This window comes from Cupressus sempervirens, chromosome 7 (assembly GCF_028749045.1).
Source record: "Cupressus sempervirens isolate cs-2001-9-10 chromosome 7, ASM2874904v1, whole genome shotgun sequence".
In the NCBI taxonomy this organism is placed as follows: domain Eukaryota; kingdom Viridiplantae; phylum Streptophyta; class Pinopsida; order Cupressales; family Cupressaceae; genus Cupressus; species Cupressus sempervirens.
In genome coordinates this window covers 789,810,339-789,828,352 of record NC_143124.1, presented here as the reverse complement: position 1 = coordinate 789,828,352, position 18,014 = coordinate 789,810,339, and the positions used below count along the sequence as shown (strand labels likewise).

At 33.3% G+C, this 18,014-nt stretch overlaps 1 protein-coding gene across 4 annotated transcripts; it reads left to right on the top strand.

The window, feature by feature from the left end:
- The first annotated feature begins 277 nt into the window (after nucleotides 1-277).
- LOC149549713 (methyl jasmonate esterase 1-like) lies at nucleotides 278-2,591 on the top strand. Of its 4 annotated transcripts, none has more exons than XM_089792999.1 (5): nucleotides 278-517; nucleotides 617-856; nucleotides 1,346-1,489; nucleotides 1,789-1,920; nucleotides 2,134-2,591. In XM_089792999.1, exons 1-5 carry the CDS (start codon nucleotides 440-442, stop codon nucleotides 2,401-2,403), a joined length of 864 nt encoding a protein of 287 aa, XP_089649125.1. In that variant the 5' UTR covers nucleotides 278-439; the 3' UTR covers nucleotides 2,404-2,591. The 4 variants fall into 4 exon arrangements, with proteins under 4 accessions (XP_089649125.1, XP_089649126.1, XP_089649123.1 ...); XM_089792998.1 differs by having other exon boundaries at nucleotides 310-517; nucleotides 614-856; XM_089792997.1 differs by having other exon boundaries at nucleotides 304-856.
- Nucleotides 2,592-18,014: the final 15,423 nt, after the last annotated feature.

Below are 18,014 nucleotides of genomic sequence, written 5' to 3'. Positions count from 1 at the left end.
ATTTTCTTGTACATGGATATAGCAACTGACGAATGTGACAAATATATAAATTTGAGAGTATAATCTCTTCACATCTTAATCGTTCTACAAATCCACAGAAGGTTTCTTTGGCTGCATCCACATGGCTGTCGGGTAAGGTGGGGCCATGGATGATCACAGGTATTTCTCCTGTATTGACACTAAACCCAATAATTATAAACTATTACCCAATATCAGTCGATTTGTTAAATGCCCACATTTGACTTTTAATTCCCATGCCTGCCATTTCAACTGGGATATTGCTCAACCCATTACTTTTGTGCCCTTATTTTCTTATCTAGCTATAATCAAGGCCCTCTATTCTTTCAAAGACTCTTTTGAAAAACAAGTCCAATTCAATCCTGCCAGATCTATTTAAGGGCCTTGGAATTGAAGCTTTTACCTTCAAATCTAGCTAACAATGGTGCTTAGGAGGAGTAGGGCTTCTTTCTATGTCGCTGCCTTTGGTATCACATATCTCCTTGCTGTTCTTACAGAGGTATCCCAATCAAAACTTGAAGTTTCTCCATTTTGTTCCCCAAAAAATTCAGCTTTGGAATCCCTTAACAATGATATGATTATGTTTTTTGGTCAGAAGGGAGAGGGAAAGCAAGAGAAAGAGAGAGAGCATTTTGTGTTGATTCATGGGCTTGGGCATGGAGCATGGTGTTGGTATAAAGTAGTTACTCTACTCAAACAGAAAGGGCACAAAGTTGTAGCCCTGGATCTCACTTCTAATGGGATAAATAGGGATGCTCTCTCTCATGAAATCAATTCAGTTGCACACTATTCAGACCCATTGCTAAAATACCTCCACAGCCTTGGAAATGATGACAAGGTATATGTTTGGACTCCAATTTTGATGGTTTATACTGTGCATGCTATTTTTCTCGACGTTTTGGATTATATCCAGTGGTTGCCCAGCCCTCAGAAGTAGGCTACTAGATTCGAACCCAAGACCATAGGAAACTGCCCACAACCTTAAGTCTCTTCCGCTGACCATAGGAAACTGCCCACAACCTTAAGTCTCTTCCGCTGATCGCACAGAGTTGTCTTAATTTAAGAGAATATAGAAAATGAATAACAGCTAACTCATTTATTGTCCTAGTCATCTTAGGGCTTTGAGATACAAATTTGTTAGGCTTTCTTTTTCCTAGCTAACTCTTTTATTGTCTTAGTCATCTTAGGGCTTTGAGATACAAAATTGATAGGCTTTCTTTTTTCTAGTTGCTTTTCATTTGATTGTCATTAAAATGACTTCATCCCAACTCTGTTGACACTTGTCTTAGTGTTGAGGGAATACTTAACTTTTTTTAATTTTTTGCAGGTAACTCTTGTTGGCCATAGTTTGGGTGGATGTCCTCTTGCCTATGCAATGGAGATGTACCCAAATAAGATCTCCAAGGCAATCCATATTGCTGCATTCACACCTAGGAACAATCAGAGCTTCCTAAGCTCTGCCTTTCCAACGGTTTGTTGCAAGCTACTTTCATAACTTTGGTAAAGGAAAGAAGACCAATACCCAAAAAAACAATCATTTTACCATCTCAAAAAAACTTCCATTTTCCCTTCCCAAAAAATCTACTTTAATAGGGATACTTGGATTGGCAAGACTCATTTGATTGATTAAATTGCTTAGTTAAAACTCTTAGATTTCCACAATTCATAAGAATGCTGTGTAGTTTCTGGATTAGATTGTGTAATATTGTTTTACTTGAACATTTCGGATCCACTCTACGGTTGAATTGCTTCCACAATCCAATTTTGCAGGTTTTTCCAAGGCTGGTGGCTAGTGGATTGGTAGCACTAAACTATGGAAAAGGAGGCTCAGAGATGCCCACATCTGCTTCACTTGTTCTAAACCACATCAAGTCCTTTTTCTACACTGAAAGCCCTGAAGAAGTATGTATCCATCACACTATTCATTGAATACCTTAAAGATTTGATTTTGATTTTATTTAAAGAAGTATGTATTCATCACATTCTTCATTGAATACCCTAAAGATTTGATTTTTATTTTGAAGAAGAATGTATTCATCACATTCTTCAGTGAATACCCTAAAGATTTTATTTTGGTTTTGAATTATTTTTTGTTCTGTTTTGTGTTGGAAACAGGACATAAACCTTGCAGCATCTCTTCTAACACCCACACCATATCCAATATCAATGGAGGTCCTAAACTTGTCCAATGAAAACTATGGGAGTGTGAGAAAATTTTACATAATGCTGATGAAAGACAAATTATTCCTGCCGGAGCATCAGCAATACTCAGTGGACCAAAACCCTCCTGAGAAAGTATTCAAAATGCATGCGAGTGATCATTCTCCATTTTTCTCACAGCCTCAACAGCTCTGCAATCTTCTGACTCATATTGCAACTCTGTGAACACCTTTGAGATGCACAAGTTTGTTGGAAAAAAACAGAATACAAATTTAGGCATGGATCCATGCATGAGAGGAAGTTGTGTTAATGTAAAATTAACAGAAGTTTAACGTTACTTGATAAAGTTATATGCTCTTTAATGTGAACTCTACATCCCTACAAAATGACAATATAGATTTGTTCTAGACCTCTATCGTGCCTCCAATTGTATCAAAATTCGTGTACCAAGATTCTTTTCCAGTCACTTTTCTTTTCTGCAATACAACTAGACTTGAGTATAGACTCGGAGATTTAGGTTTGTGATGAGGCCTGTATGTGTCAAGTACTACTTTCTTAATTATTAAGATTAGATGGAAATTTGTGTATGCAACCATGCAAATTTATTATTCAAAAGGTATATTAATTGATGGAATTTTTTTAATGGGCGCGAAGGGTGGATCAAGGGTCTAAATTTAAGGATGGTAAAGGAACACCATGAAGCGGTCAATGGGGTTGCCTTGGTATACAAATTAAGATGAACTAAAATGTTTTGTGCATACTTCATGAAAGGTCAATTAGTTTTCACAAAGTTAAAGGATGTGAATATACTCAAGGTCTTAGATTACTAAGTGGGGAGGGTGAATCACAAATCAACTAAGATTCTAAAATATTTTGTGTGGGCTTAATGAAAGGTAAATTACTTTTCACAAAGTTAAGGGTATTACTCGACTTAAGGTCCTAGATTATTGAGAGGGGAGAGTGAATCATTTATCAACTAGATTCAAACGTTAATCATACTTCACAATATTGATTAATCAGTGTATGATATAACATGCAGCCATTCATTCCACGTTAACTTGTGAAACTATCAATAAGACAACTAATAAAAAAATCCGCACAATAATACAATAACACCAATATTTTTATTATGGAAAACCTTGGTTAGAGAGAAAACCCATGGCAGGAATTAATATCCACCAATGCTTACACTCTTATGAAATGTGTCTTGTTAAAGGCTTAACCATGTAAGAGCTTATAGTAATCCCAATTGGAAGTAGATTATGTTAGGAGTCACCCAGTTGAGCGATTTACTTTTAGTTCTGTCAAGAGTTTTACCCTATTAAGAGTAACCTTGTTAAAGGATTTTCTGACTCAAATTAATCAGCTACCGTCTTAAATGAATTAATTTCAAACTTGTTAAGATCTTTCTCACCCTATTAAAGTTACTTTGTTAGATGCTTTGAACTTAAGAACCTGTTATGATTCACCAAGAAGAGTGATCTGGAATTAGCACTTCACTATTGCTTGTACAAATCCATGTCAATTCACCATTTGTATCTACTTGTAGACATTCAACTACTAGCTTGATCACAAACTCTTTTTGATCTAGCTCTCACACTCTCCACAATTACAAAAATGGCATTATGCTATATAAATAGACTTCTCTTAATCACCTTAACCTAAACATGCTACACTTGAAATCTATCTTAAGTTGACCAAAATATATTACCAAACCCTAATCCATCATTAGTTGGTATTGTTCGATCATCCAATTGAATCGCACATTGATCCAATAAAGAATATCTAGCTATTTTCATAAGGACCACCTATCAACATTATTTATTTTTATGACTTCAAATATTTTCATATCACTTTGCATATGCATGTTAGATCTTGAGTGCTATTTGGTGTTGCTTTGATGATTATTGTGACTTTGGCTATCTAATTGTATCACGATAGTTAGATTATTATGATTACCTTTACATTGATTATTACATAGGATGATGATTTATAATTATGGATTTACTTATCCCATACTTGATTGTGTACAGTTGACGTGTTAATCTTATATTTTTGGTTGATGTGCCTAATGTGGTTGAGGGATTGAGTCATAACTTGCAAGATCTACAAGATGTATGGATCCCCATCATCATGTTGTATTTGTCTGTGGCATGCTTTTCTTTTATACAAATTATAGGTACCGAACATCGACTTTCTCGAATAGCCTTCATGAGTGTACCTTGTTGCAATATCTCAATGGTAAGAAAGTGGAGATAATAGACAGGTCCATATCTCAAACCTATGTCATCATTTGTGTTGGTTCATGATTGAATAGGGTTTACACTAATATTGATGTTTTGTAGCTTCAGCTAGATAAATACTATGAGTCAAAACTAGTGAACATATACATATATATATATATATATATATATATATATATATATATATATATATATATATATATATATATATATATATATATATATATATAATTGTCATTACATTAATCACATAATAATGAATAGACATGTACCATGAAGGGATGTGTCTCTCCTTGGCTCATTCTCAATATAAATGCAAGAGATCTTTTCCTTTAGAAAATACATACATCATAGGAAGTGTTATTACATTTGCAGGGATCGTAAAATCAACATGGTATTAGAACAAGTTGCAAATGTAAGAAAATGATTGAAGGCATGGCAAAATCAACATGGTAGATACAACAAAGTGATAAGAGTATAAGCAAGGAGAAATTTGTATTGCTTGAAAGAAATTTGTATTCATAGTGAGTGTTGTTTGAATGGATTATAAGGTGATTGTGGCTATAGTTGTCATGGTTGTTGGGGCTATATACCTTGCAAGGTTGCATTTTTGAAAGATTATTTAATACTAGTATGTCACTTGAGGGCATTAAAATTTGTCCATGTAAGTCACATCGCAACTTTTAAATTGGCAAATGTAGGCATTGGTTAAATTCAACTCTAGGATTCAATAATGCAAATGCAGATTACTTGCAACTAATTTTTTTTAATCTAGTGGTCATTACCATCCATTGGCAATAAAAAAATAGAAGACGATGCGAAGGAATAAGATAGGACCTTCATAGACAATCAAGTAAGGGCTTGTTTGGTTGTTGGAATGGGAATAGGAAATTAGGAATATGTTTTCTATTTTCCATTTGTTGCACCAATTGGAATAGGGAATAGAAATGCATATTCCCATTTTTCCCCTAAAATGAGCTTTTGTCCATTCCAAAAAATAGTTGTTATTGGAATAGTCATTCCTATTCTCAATATACATTCCTATTTTCAATTCCTATGCCTACAACCAAACGGACCCTTAGTGATTAAGAAGAATCAACAACCTCTTTATGTATATCACTTGGTTAAGGAAGACATTGCAAATCCATCTTTTGAAATCGTTTAACAATAATAATGGATGTAAGAGTCTCAACATGTATGGAAGGTCAATAATAATCTATCCATCATTATACAGTTTTCTCAGTTAGAAATCATGAGCTATGTGCATCATGAGTATTGATGTAGTGACACATATTTATAAAGGACAAAGGTATTGAATATACATACAATGAAAAGATGTAGATACAAACAAATATTCACACAGAACTGCCATCGTGTAAATCTATGGTAGGAGAAAACAAAGTTAAGTTGTATGTATTAATACATAAATGGCCAAAGAACTGAAGCAGAATTGATTGGCCTGAAGAGTTTCTCTTAAGGCATCGATAATATATCATAACAAAAAGAGGAAAACTGGTCACAATAGAAAAATTATTAAATGTGTTAAACTTGTTGAAGAATAATGAAGTGAGGAAAATGGCATTATACTATGACAATACAATTGGCCAATAAATTTAAATTTGGGATGACAACATTAAAATTAAGTTTAAGTGGCTATGAAAGACATGTCAATGTCAAATCTAATACATATAGTTCATTGACATATTTATATAATATCAAATGTTTGATTAGCAAGAAAACTATTGAGAGGATTAATATTGGTAGCAAGATTAATAGTGGAGAATGGTTACTAATCATTATATAGAGGCATTTTGATGCAAAAGCATCCTGGATTGCACTACTATCCTACATGTTTTCAATTTTTATCTTGCTGCTGAAACTGTGTTCTACTGAAACTGTGTTTTTTGGTTTTTGGGTGCCTATTGCAGACCATGTAACTAATTTTCCATAATGAATCAGAGGCTTCTCACTTCAAGGATCAAAGAGGGCCTAGAGTACTATCTATGGTCTAGAGCGTAATTTATAACTCCTTATAAGTTGGGAGATATGGCAATTCTCCTAAAGTATCAATTTCTGGCAGTTCTGTGCAGCAGTTTCTTGTGCTTGACTTTCAGAATGGAGGTGCATTTTTTTATTGGTGAATCATCCTTTGTGCACTTAAGGGGTTGTAGAGGACCTAAAATACTACCCACAGTTCAAAGCATGAGTTTTAATTCAATCAAAGATAGGAGATATCATGACTTTGCTCAGACATTGATTTCTGGACATTTAATTGTTGATGTAGGCTAACTTGTGGCTCTTCAAGAATTTAATCTAAGGTTTATTTTCATTTAATATTTGTTGAGAGCCAACTTGTAGCTTCTCTATGTCCTAGAATGATCTATAAGCTTTTTTGGCTAGTATAAATAAAGTGTTTAGGCTTAGAGCTAGGACAATTTTTAAGAGAGGATTAGAGAGCAGAACTAGAAAGTGTGAATTTGAAGCTAGATCTTGGATTTGAATGTATTTTTATCTAGCCATAACCCAAAAGGCCTTATAGCTAGCCATGTATGTTGAATATTTGAAGAATCAATGAAAGTGTTTGTTCTTACTCCTTTGGTTGTTGATTCTATGTGTTAGATTTTTGTTGTGTTAACTCTTGCAGGGTGGTTCGGAGAGTTGGGTGTGCCATTGGCCCTAGTTTTCCCTATCCTTCCTTGCATTGAAAATGGTATCAGAGTTTGAGGTTCATCCTTGTGGTGATTGGATCGTGAAGAACCCTATTTTAGATATTGATTGTAGAGTTGCAGATCTATGGATTTGACCTATAACTTGTAGAGGGTTACGATCTTGCATGAACCTAATTTGTAAAGATGGTTTGTGGCAAAGGAAATGTTTATAATGCTATATTGAATCAATTGAGACAAATTGTAGCCAGATTAGATGTTGTGGAGATATCCCAAAGGAGAGGAGCACATCTTGATGATGTAAGTGATGATGAAGTAACAACACCAAACCATAATCCAAAACCTAAAGAAGATCAAGATGAGGAAAGATTGATGAGAGTATTATCTAGGGAAAATTCAAAGCCTATTGTAGAAGTTGTTCCTTATGATGGAAAATTGGATACCAATGTTGTGTTGGATTAGATCTCTAATATGGAGAAGTTCTTTGAGTATGAAAACACTCTTGATAATAAGAAGGTGAAGATTGCAGTCACTAGGTTGAAAGATCATGCATCACTATGGTGGAAGCTTTTGCAAATTGATAGACAAAGGAGAGGAAAGGAGAAGATCAGAACTTGGCTAAAGATGGTGAACAAGGTAAAGAAAAAATTCCTTCTTGCTAATTACCAAGTTAGCTTGTTGAGAAAGATGCAAAATTTGAAACAAAAGGACATGACTATGAAAGAGTATATCGAGGAATTCTATAGATTGGACATCAGATCTAGACATGTGGATGATGATGTTGAGAAATTACAAGGTACATAAATGGATTGAGATCTGGAATTCAAGATAAAATAAGTTTTGTGAAGTTGGAAAGTGTGGAAGAAGCATATCAATATGCCTTAAAAGTTAAGGAGATCTTGACAAAGAAGCATGAACATAGAAAAAGAGGTAGAGGTGGTAGATTTCAAAGAGGCAAAGGTAGATCTTATGGAGAAGGTGGCAGATCTGATAGTTTTGTGCATGATAAAGGCAAATTTGAATGGAAGAATGATGACAAAGACAAGACCGAGTGGAAAGGAGGTAGTTCTTACTAAGGAGGTATTGGAGCTTACCAAGGAAGAGGTAATTCTTATTCCAGAGGAAGTTTTTGTGGTAACTGTTTTAGATGTGGTAAAGAATGACATAGATCTCTTAAATGTAGATCTTTTGAAAGTGGGCAGAATAATAGAAATGGTGTGATTCAAGGAGACATTAAGATTTCACCAAGTGGACCTGAGGCTGGAGAAAATCTAATGGTGAGAAGACCCTTACGTAATAAGGGAAGTGATGAGGAACATGTCCTTAGAAGAAGTCTTTTCAAGACCAAATGTAAGATGGATGGAAAATGTTGCAAGGTGATCATTGATAGTAGAAGTTCAAAAAATTTGGCATCAGAAGAGCTAGTTACAAAGTTGCAGTTGTAGAGGTTGAAACATCCCAAACCTTATCATGTTTCATGATCAAAGATGAGCATAAGATATTGGTAAGTGAGCAATGCATTGTGAAGTTCAAAATTGGACATTACTTTGATAAAGTTTTGTGCGATATTATGCCCATGGATTGTTGTCATATTTTGTTGAGTAGATCTTGGCAATATGATAGATATGTTGTGCATGATGGAAGATTGAATCAATATATTCTTTGGTTAAATAGGAAGAAACAAATATTGTTTCTTTTGATTGAAAGTCCAAACTAGGTCAGTTGTACTACAATAAAAGTTTGGATGGTTAATGGAAAGCAATTTAAAAAGAAAGTAAAGAAGAATCAAGTTTGTTTTGCTATAGTTCCTAGAAGACTGAGTGTTGGTAGTAATGACCAAGCAGTAGAAGTTGGTAATGATAGAGTGAGAGCAAAAATTATAGAATTACTGAATGAATATAAAGATATTGTTGTTGATGATATTCTTGATGGTTTACCTCCAATAAGAAGCATAAGTCATTGTATGGATCTAATTCCTAGAGCTAGTTTACCAAACAAAGCACCATATAGATTGACATCTACAAAGAATGAAGAACTTATTAGATAAGTGCATGAGTTGTTGCAGAATTTGATTAGAGAAAGTTTGAATCCATGTGTTGTACCTATTTTATTAGCACCTAAAAAGAATGGAGAATGGAAAATGTGTACTAATTCTAGAGCTATTAACAAAATCATAGTGAAATATAGGTTTCATATGCAGAGGATGGATGACATAATGGATTGTTTGAGTGGAGAAAAGTACTTTACCAAGATTGATTTGAAGAGTGGCTATCATCATATCAGAATCAGAGAAGGTGATGAATGGAAGACTGCTTTCAAGACAAAAGATGGTTTGTATGAATGGTTGGTTATGCCTTTTGGTTTGACTAATGCACCCAGTACTTTCATGAGGTTGATGAATGAAGTTCTAAAAGGATTTTTGGGTAAGTTTGTGATCATTTATTTGGATGTTATTCTTATATTTAGTAAGACTAAGGAAGAACATCTTGAGCACATTAGACAAGTATTGCAGAGGTTGAAAGAGGAAAAGTTGTTGATTAATCTAAAAAAGTGTTCTTTTATGCAAGAGGAGATTATGTATTTGGAATTTGTGATTTTAGTTGATGGATGGATTGAAGATGGATCCTAAGAAGGTTAAAGAAAATTTGGAGTGGCCTACGCCTAAGAATGTGGGTGAGGTAAAATCATTTTATGGTTTGGCTATTTTTTACAAAAAGTTTATAAGGAATTTCAGTGATGGTTGTAATGCTATGACTGAGACAATGAGGGATGATAAAAAGGAATTCAAGTGGACACATGGAGCTAATAAGAGTTTTGAGACTTTGAAACAAAAGGTTGCTAAATTATTCGTATTGGCTTTGCCTAATTTCAACAAAATATTTTAGGTTGAATGTGATGCAAGTGGTAATGCAATAAGAGTTGTATTAAGTCAGTCAAGTAAATTTGTTGCTTTCTTTAGTGAAAAGTTGAATGATGCTAAAAGGAAGTATTCTGTGTATGATCAAGAATTTTATGGCATTGTTCAAGAATTGAAGAAGTGGAGACATTATTTGATTCCTATGGAGTTTGTGTTGTATACTGATCATAAAGCTTTACAATACTTGAGAAGTCAACATAAATTGAATCAGAGACATATGAAGTGGGTTGAGTACTTTTAGAATTTTACATTTGTAATCAACCACAAGAGTGGAGTTACTAATAGAATTGTTGATGCATTGAGTAGAAGACGTTCTTTTTTGACTAAAATGAAGGTTGAAGTTCTTGGTTTTGATGAAATGAAAGAGTTGTATGATGCAGATCCTAATTTTTCTAAGGCATGGAGAGAGTGCAGAGCACCAAATCTGACAAATCACATCAGTAAGTATGATGAGTATTTCATTCAAGAACGTATGTTGTTCAAAGGTATTCAGTTGTGTATTCCTAGAAGATCTATGAGGTTGAATCTAATTAAGAAAAAGTGTAGTGGTGGATTGGTTGGACATTTTAGAATTGATAAGACATTGAGTTTGTTGAAATAGAAGTATTATTGGCCACAAATGTATAAGGATGTTCAGAAATTTGTAAAGAGTTGTGGAGTTTTTCAAGTTGCAAAAGGAGTAAGTCAAAATACTGGTTTGTATACACCTATTACTATTCTTGAGAAACCTTGGAGTGACATCAGTATGGATTTTGTTCTTGGATTACCTAAGACAATGAAGGGGTATGATTCCATATTTGTTGTAGTGGATAGATTTTCTAAGATGGCTCATTTCATACCCATAAGAAGACATCAAATGTTGAGCATGTTGCTGAACTTTTCTTTAAAGAGATTGTGAGATTGCATGGATTACCAAGAAGTATTATTTTTGATAGAGATAGTAAGTTTGTTGGTTATTTTTGAAAGACTTTGTGGAGGAAGATGGGTATTGAATTGAATTTTAGTTTTACGTTCCATCCATAGACTGATGGATAGACAGAGGTTGTGAATAGGAGCTTGGGTAATTTGCTGAGATGTTTAGTTGGGAATAAACCAAGTAATTGGGAGATGGTATTGGCACAAGTTGAATTTGCATATAATAATTTCATGAATAAAAGTATAAGAAAGACACTTTTTGAGATTGTTACTAGAATGAAGCTTAGAGGAGTATTAGATTTGAGAGATATTGTTGGTGAAGAAAAGAGAAGTGTTGTAGGAGAAGAATTTTCTGATTTTATGGAGTCTTTATATAAGGAAGTGAAGTTGAGGATAGAACAAAGTAATCAAAAGTATAAGGAGAATGATGATCAGTCTAGAAGACATCATGATTTTCAAGTTGGTGATGAGGTGATGGTTCATCTGAAGAAAGGCAGATTTCCTATTGGAACATATCGTAAGTTGAAGATGAAGAATTTTGGACCTTGTAAGATCTTGAAGAAGTTTCACAATGGAAACACTTATGAAATTGAGTTACTTGATGACATGGATATATCTCCTATATTCAATGTTTCTGATTTATACAAGTATCATGAGTGAAATGATGAAGTTCTCATATCAGAGGACTATCCTAAGAAGAAAATTTAAAAATTTGAATAGATATTGGATCAGAGAGTTGGTAAGAGCACAAGAGGAAAAGATTATTATGAATATTTGGTGAAGTGGAAGAATAGACCTATGAAAGATGCTTCATGGATTTCTCAATCTGAGTTGGATTCAGCTCAGGTTGTCACATCTCAATGATTTAGAAGAATCATTTCTTCCAACCCTAGTTGTCTGATGTAGGAGCATCCTGGGTTGCACTGCTATCCTACATGTTTTTAGTTTTTATCTTGCTGTTGAAACTATGTTCTGCTAAAACTGTGTTTTTTTGGTTTTTAGGTTCCTTTTGCAGGCCATGTAACTAATTTTTCATAATTAATGAGAGGATTTTCACTTCAAGGATTGAAGAGGTCCTAGGGTACTATCTATGATCTAGATCACAAGTTATAACTCCTTATACGTTGGGAGATATGGCAATTCTCCCAAAGTATTGATTTCTAGCAGTTTTGTGCAGTAGTTTCCTATGCTTGACTTTCAAAATGGATGTGCACGTTTTATTGGTGAATCATCCTTTGTGAACTTAAGGGGTTTTAGGCGACCTAAAATACTACCCACAATTCAAAGTGTGAGTTCTAATTCAATTGGAGCTAGGAGATATCACGATTTTTCTCAAACATCAATTTCTAGACATTTAATTGTTGATGCAGGCATACTTGTGGCTCTTCAAGAATTTAATGTTAGGTTTATTTTCATTTAATATTTGGTGAGAGCTAACTTATGGCTTCTCTATGTTCTAGAATGATCTGTAATCCATTTTTGCTAGCATAAATAGAGTGTTTAGGCTTAGAGCTAGGACAGTTTTTAAGAGAGGATTAGAGAGCAGAACTAGAAAGTGTGAATTTGAAGCTAGATCTTAGATTTGAATGTATTTTGTTTCTGTCCATAACCCAAAAGGCCTTTCAGTTGGACATTAATGTTGAATATTTTAATAATCAATGGAAGTGTTTGTTCTTCCTCCTTTGGTTGTTGATTCTATGTGTTAGATGTCTACTATGTTAACTCTTGTAGGGTGGTTTACAGAGCTAGGTGTGCCATTGGCCCTAGTTTTCCCTATTCTTCCTTGCATCACATTTTTTGATCTGATGCATAAGGCCCTTCATCGGAGAAACTTGTACATATAAATATTTTGTATCTTTAAGTATTTCATTTATCTACTCATTGTATCTCTCTTTTATTTGTGTTTGTATATGTACTATAAGACTTATTTGTCTTGATCTTTTCCTTTCTCTTAAGGGATATTCTTGCAAGAAAACGAAGATTGATATTAGATTCAGAGGGAGTCAAACACTTCATCAAAGGAAATATTGGATGAGGAGCTTAGAAGATTGATATTTATAGGGAGTCTAAAAATCCATCATAGACAACCTTGTATAAGGAAGTCAGACAAGTTGATATCAAATTCAAAGGGAGTTTGACATTTTATCAAAAGTAACTTTGGACAAGGAGGTCAAAAGGTTAGTATATCTTCAAGAAGTTCAAAGTGTGATTCCTCATAATACATTATTCTTTATGAGAGAGAAGTTTGAGGTGAAAACCCTTATTCTCTGATATGGTTTATGGTGGATGTCATGACAACACCACATGAGAGTATTTATGGTAACTTCAGGTAAAATTTTGATGTCATGTACATAACTACATGATTTTAAAGGGTATGCCCCACGTGTACATCACGAGGAAGTGATGACTTCCAAATGATTATCACTTGTATTTTTAGAAGTTATGTAAAGATGATGATCTTGCAATAACTTAATCTTTTATTATGACGGATGTCTTATGATGTTTTAGTAGATCATGATAGATTATATCTTGCATGGTGGATTAATTTCCTTAAATGGACCATGAATATAATGATCCTATGGTAGGTATTATTGAAGATATGTGTGTACATACCTTATCGATATTTTTTACTATTTAGTGAATATCACTTGACTTGATATTCAAGAGACCATTACTCAAAGTACTTGATGAATATCATGTTACTTGATATTATGAGGCCATTACTCCTGATGTCATGAGATGGTATCTAAATGGTGAGTATCTTCTAATCAAATATATCCTTAATCATGCCAACTTGATATTAAATTAAGGTAATACCTAACCATGTGTTTATCCTCCCTTACTAAGAGGGGGTGTTGATATTTTGTAGCTTCAGTTGAGTCAAAACTAGTGAAGACATGTATATACATTTAATATATATGAAATGTGTATATATATATATACTTAACTCATATAATATGTATATAAAAACTATTATTATATTAGAGAAATTAATATAATAATGACTTGAGAGATATTATGTATATGCATATACATATATATACATAATTATAATTTTCATTATATTAATCGCATAATAATGAATAGACATGTCTCATGAAGAGACATGGCTCTCCTTGGCTCATTCGACTCAATATAAATGCAAGATATTGTTTCCTTTCGAAAATGCATACATCATAGGTAGTGTTATCACATTTGAAACAATCCTAAAATCAACAACTACAAAGTAGCTATCACTTCTCTTCAACAAATTATAAAGAGAAGCCAACTCCAAATACATATCCATAATAGGACTGGACCAATTGATAAGGATGATGAATCCTTCTGCACTTTAGGCTCTACAAGACCAAGGTAGGTGTACCTAGATTTTTTATTTTTATTTTAAAACTCTTTCTCAACACAATATTTGAATCAATAAACAAATAATCTTAGATGAGGCATCAACAACATTGAGAGGATACCAAAAAATGGCAAAACTTATGTTGGTCCTACCATCAATTTGGAGCATAAGATTGGGTAGTACAACACATGCACAAAAGTAAAGATGATTTTGTGATTTATATCAAATGGGTTCATTCTAGGGTTTGCACTAAAAGAAATCAAGATAACTAGTCCCTTATCAATTGGGTGTCAACATGAGAACAACCATTCATGAAAGTGACATTAACACAACCAATTATCTACAAAAAATCAATTCATTACAAAGATGATACCTCAAATAAACATGTTGATAAAATTCTTAGTAATCTTGAAATAAATTCAACTATCTTCAATATTTAACTAAAACCTATTTTTAACACATTCATTGACTGTGAGCTAGTAGCTAAACATTTGTTGCAAAAAATGTTACTCAAATCATTTACCCTTATGACTAAAAAGATAACTAAAATGTCTCAAGAGACATTCATAGATGTTGCCAAAAATAAATTCCAAACTTATTTTCTTCTCATCATCATAAACAAGAGTTACAATATACTAAACCAGATTCAAAGAAAAGATCGGAAGAACTTTCTATCTTAGTCTATACAAAGCATTACAATAACAAAACAGAAAGATAGAAGCACTTGGAGCCAAGATTTTAAAATCTCAAAAATTGGAACCCTAAGAAAAGAGAAGATAAGAGAATAAATAGAAGGATGAATCTTAGATTTGATTAGTTGTTGTCATTTGTCACACTTCAATCTCTTCCACCTTGCAAGAAAACCCAATTCTATCATCTCTTTGTAAGTTATTTTTTTGTTACTTCGTCATTCTCCACCATGAAAAAATCTATCAATGAAGAAAAACCCACGAATTTGGCCCCATCAGGAATGTACTATAATAACCAAGTAATAAAGTGTTAGCCCCAATTGACAGCACTAAAGATAAGGGAGCTTGTTAGAACCAATAATAGAACTATAATGTATGTGTAATAGTCAGATCAGTTGATTATGTTGTCATTGATGTCAAGCCTAAGAAGGTAAGGCATTATGTTAATTTAGTAAGGTGCCAAATCATTTGAAGGATGTAGTGTTGATTGATGAAGAGGTTGATAGAGGTAATGATGATTGATGATGAAGGAGAAAATGGAATTGGAAGAAAGTGATGATAAGTATGTGAATTTCAATGGGCACTTGATGAGTTAGACTTTGACAAGATAATATTGATTTGATTGTTTTACATGGTTCAATTATGTATTGATCTGATACACAAGCAAGTTACTTTGGTTAGAAAGGAAAGTTCAAGTTATAAAGTGGAAAGACAAAGAAACAATGAGTTACACTGAGCTAGTCAATGAGGTCAGTTAATAAAGAACTAATGGTCATCGAGCATATGTTAAGTGAAGAATGAACAATATTAACTAAACAAGTATGGTGTTAATCGAGCTTAGTATTGACTAAGCAAGTGTAGTATTAACCAAGCAATGGAGAGATGAACAAGTACTAGAAGAATCAATTTGAGGCTAACATTTGGTGAAAATATGGATTCATCAAGAATTTTATAAGATAAGGATGGAGTAAGTGAGTGAATTCAATAAAGGGATTGAATTATTTATGATCTAATGGTTGAGATTCAATGATCAAAAGAGATGTTCAAACTCTGAATATAAACCATGTTTACTAAGTGTCTAGATTCAATGTATCCAAGCAAGAAGGTAATCGGATGGTTATGATTAAGTGAACAAAATTTGGAGAATCTAATTAAGAAGAAATAATTTATCTATTTAAGGGATGAATGTGATGATTACAGATGTTGATCAGAGTCATTTGTGAAGATGAAGATAGAAGAGGATACCGAGCATAATTGTATTGCAATATCAAGCAAGTGAAGTGTGAAGTTGATGTGTGTGAGTGGATTAGCTAAAGAGGAATAAATTGGGACAAAGGATGAGAAAAATGGAGATCTAAAATAGAAAATGTAGTTTCATTATTTATCAGATCATTTCATTATTACACTTTAACAATTGTAGAAGAAAATCTCTTAACTAAGTGGACTTAACAATCTTATTTGTAAATCCTTTTTAAGGTGATACTCCATTGAATGTTTGTAAGTCCTTTAGAGAAGGCCAATCAATTGAGGATTGCTAAAGTCTAGATGATCTTTGGTATAAATCCCCTAACAGGTCACATTAATAGTGTGCATGTGCCCATTAATAGGGTTGGTTCCTGACCAAGCTTACTTTAGAAGAGTAAAAAAAATTGGTTACTAGTCCAAGTGGTTTTTCCTTTAACAGGAATTCCACATTAAAAAAATTTGTGTCAAAATGTGTTAATGATTGTGTTACATGTTATTTCATATTTATTCAATGTTTATTGTTTATTGTTGCAATTTGGTACATGAAGTATATAGTTAACAGTCAATTGCTCTAATACTTGGTATAAGCTAATAGTTAATTGGTAAAGATTGAATTGGATTTTATTATGAAGATTGAATAAAGTTACTGAGCTTATCTATTGGAATCTTAAGTTGTTAAGTTGTTAAAATTTGGTAAAACGGCCTAAGGATAACTAACTCACCACCCCCCCCCCCCCCCCCAATTATCTGACAATAGGTATTAGAGCTTAGTTCTTGAAGGAGAAAGTTTAAAGGAGATTAAGCTAAATATTTCAAGATGTATAAAAGAGAGGTACCTAGGTTGAATGGAGAGAACTTTGCATCATGGAAAAGCAAGATGAGACTGTACCTATCAAGAATTGGAGACTATGCATTGTACTATCTAGATAACCAGTACACTTCACCACCACTTGGACCAATGATAGTTGAGAAGATGGAGGAAAAGAAAGAACACAATACCCTAATGATAGAGATTTTTACTTCTCTTAATGATGTTGAATTTGATGATGTCAAGAATTGTGCTACTACAAAAGATATGTGGGATAAGCTTGTACTTGTTCTAGAGGATATTAGAATGCACTAAGGTAAAAAGATATGAACCTAAGAGAAAACTTTAATGAAATGCATATGAAAGAAGGAGAGAACATTGTAAAATATAGTAACTAAATCAAGGAAGTGGTCAGTGCCATTAAATTTTTTGGAGGAGTCATAAGTGATGAAGATGTTGTAAGTAAAGTACTAAAAACTTTGTTACAATTCAACTATTCAAGAACTGACATCTATCCATAGTAATGCCCTTACTCTTGATGCTTTGGTTGGTAGATTGACTACTTTTGAATTGAATAGCTTTGAAAATAATTTACCTAAGTTAAAAAATGCTTCCAATTCATCACTAACTATTGGAAGTTCATGGAGAGATAAGAGTACTCATTGTAGAAAAGATGAAAGTGATGATGAATTAGATGAGAAAGAAAAAGATGAGCTAGAAGTATTGTTGGCTAGGAGGTTACCAAGGGGAAAATGAAAGTTCAAAGGTAAATTACCCTTGATATGTTTTAAATGTAATGATGTTGGTCATATTTCATCTAGATGTCCTAACAAGATCAGGAGTGACAAGAGTGACAAAAGGAAGAAGAAATACCAAAGAAATAAGGATTAAAAATATAAGGGAAAGAAGTATTGTTACCTAGCTGAGGAAGAACACCTTAAGTTTGAATCCAATGATCAAAATGAAGGTGAGGAATTTGTTTATGTTGTTGTAAAAGAACATTTAGAGGAGGA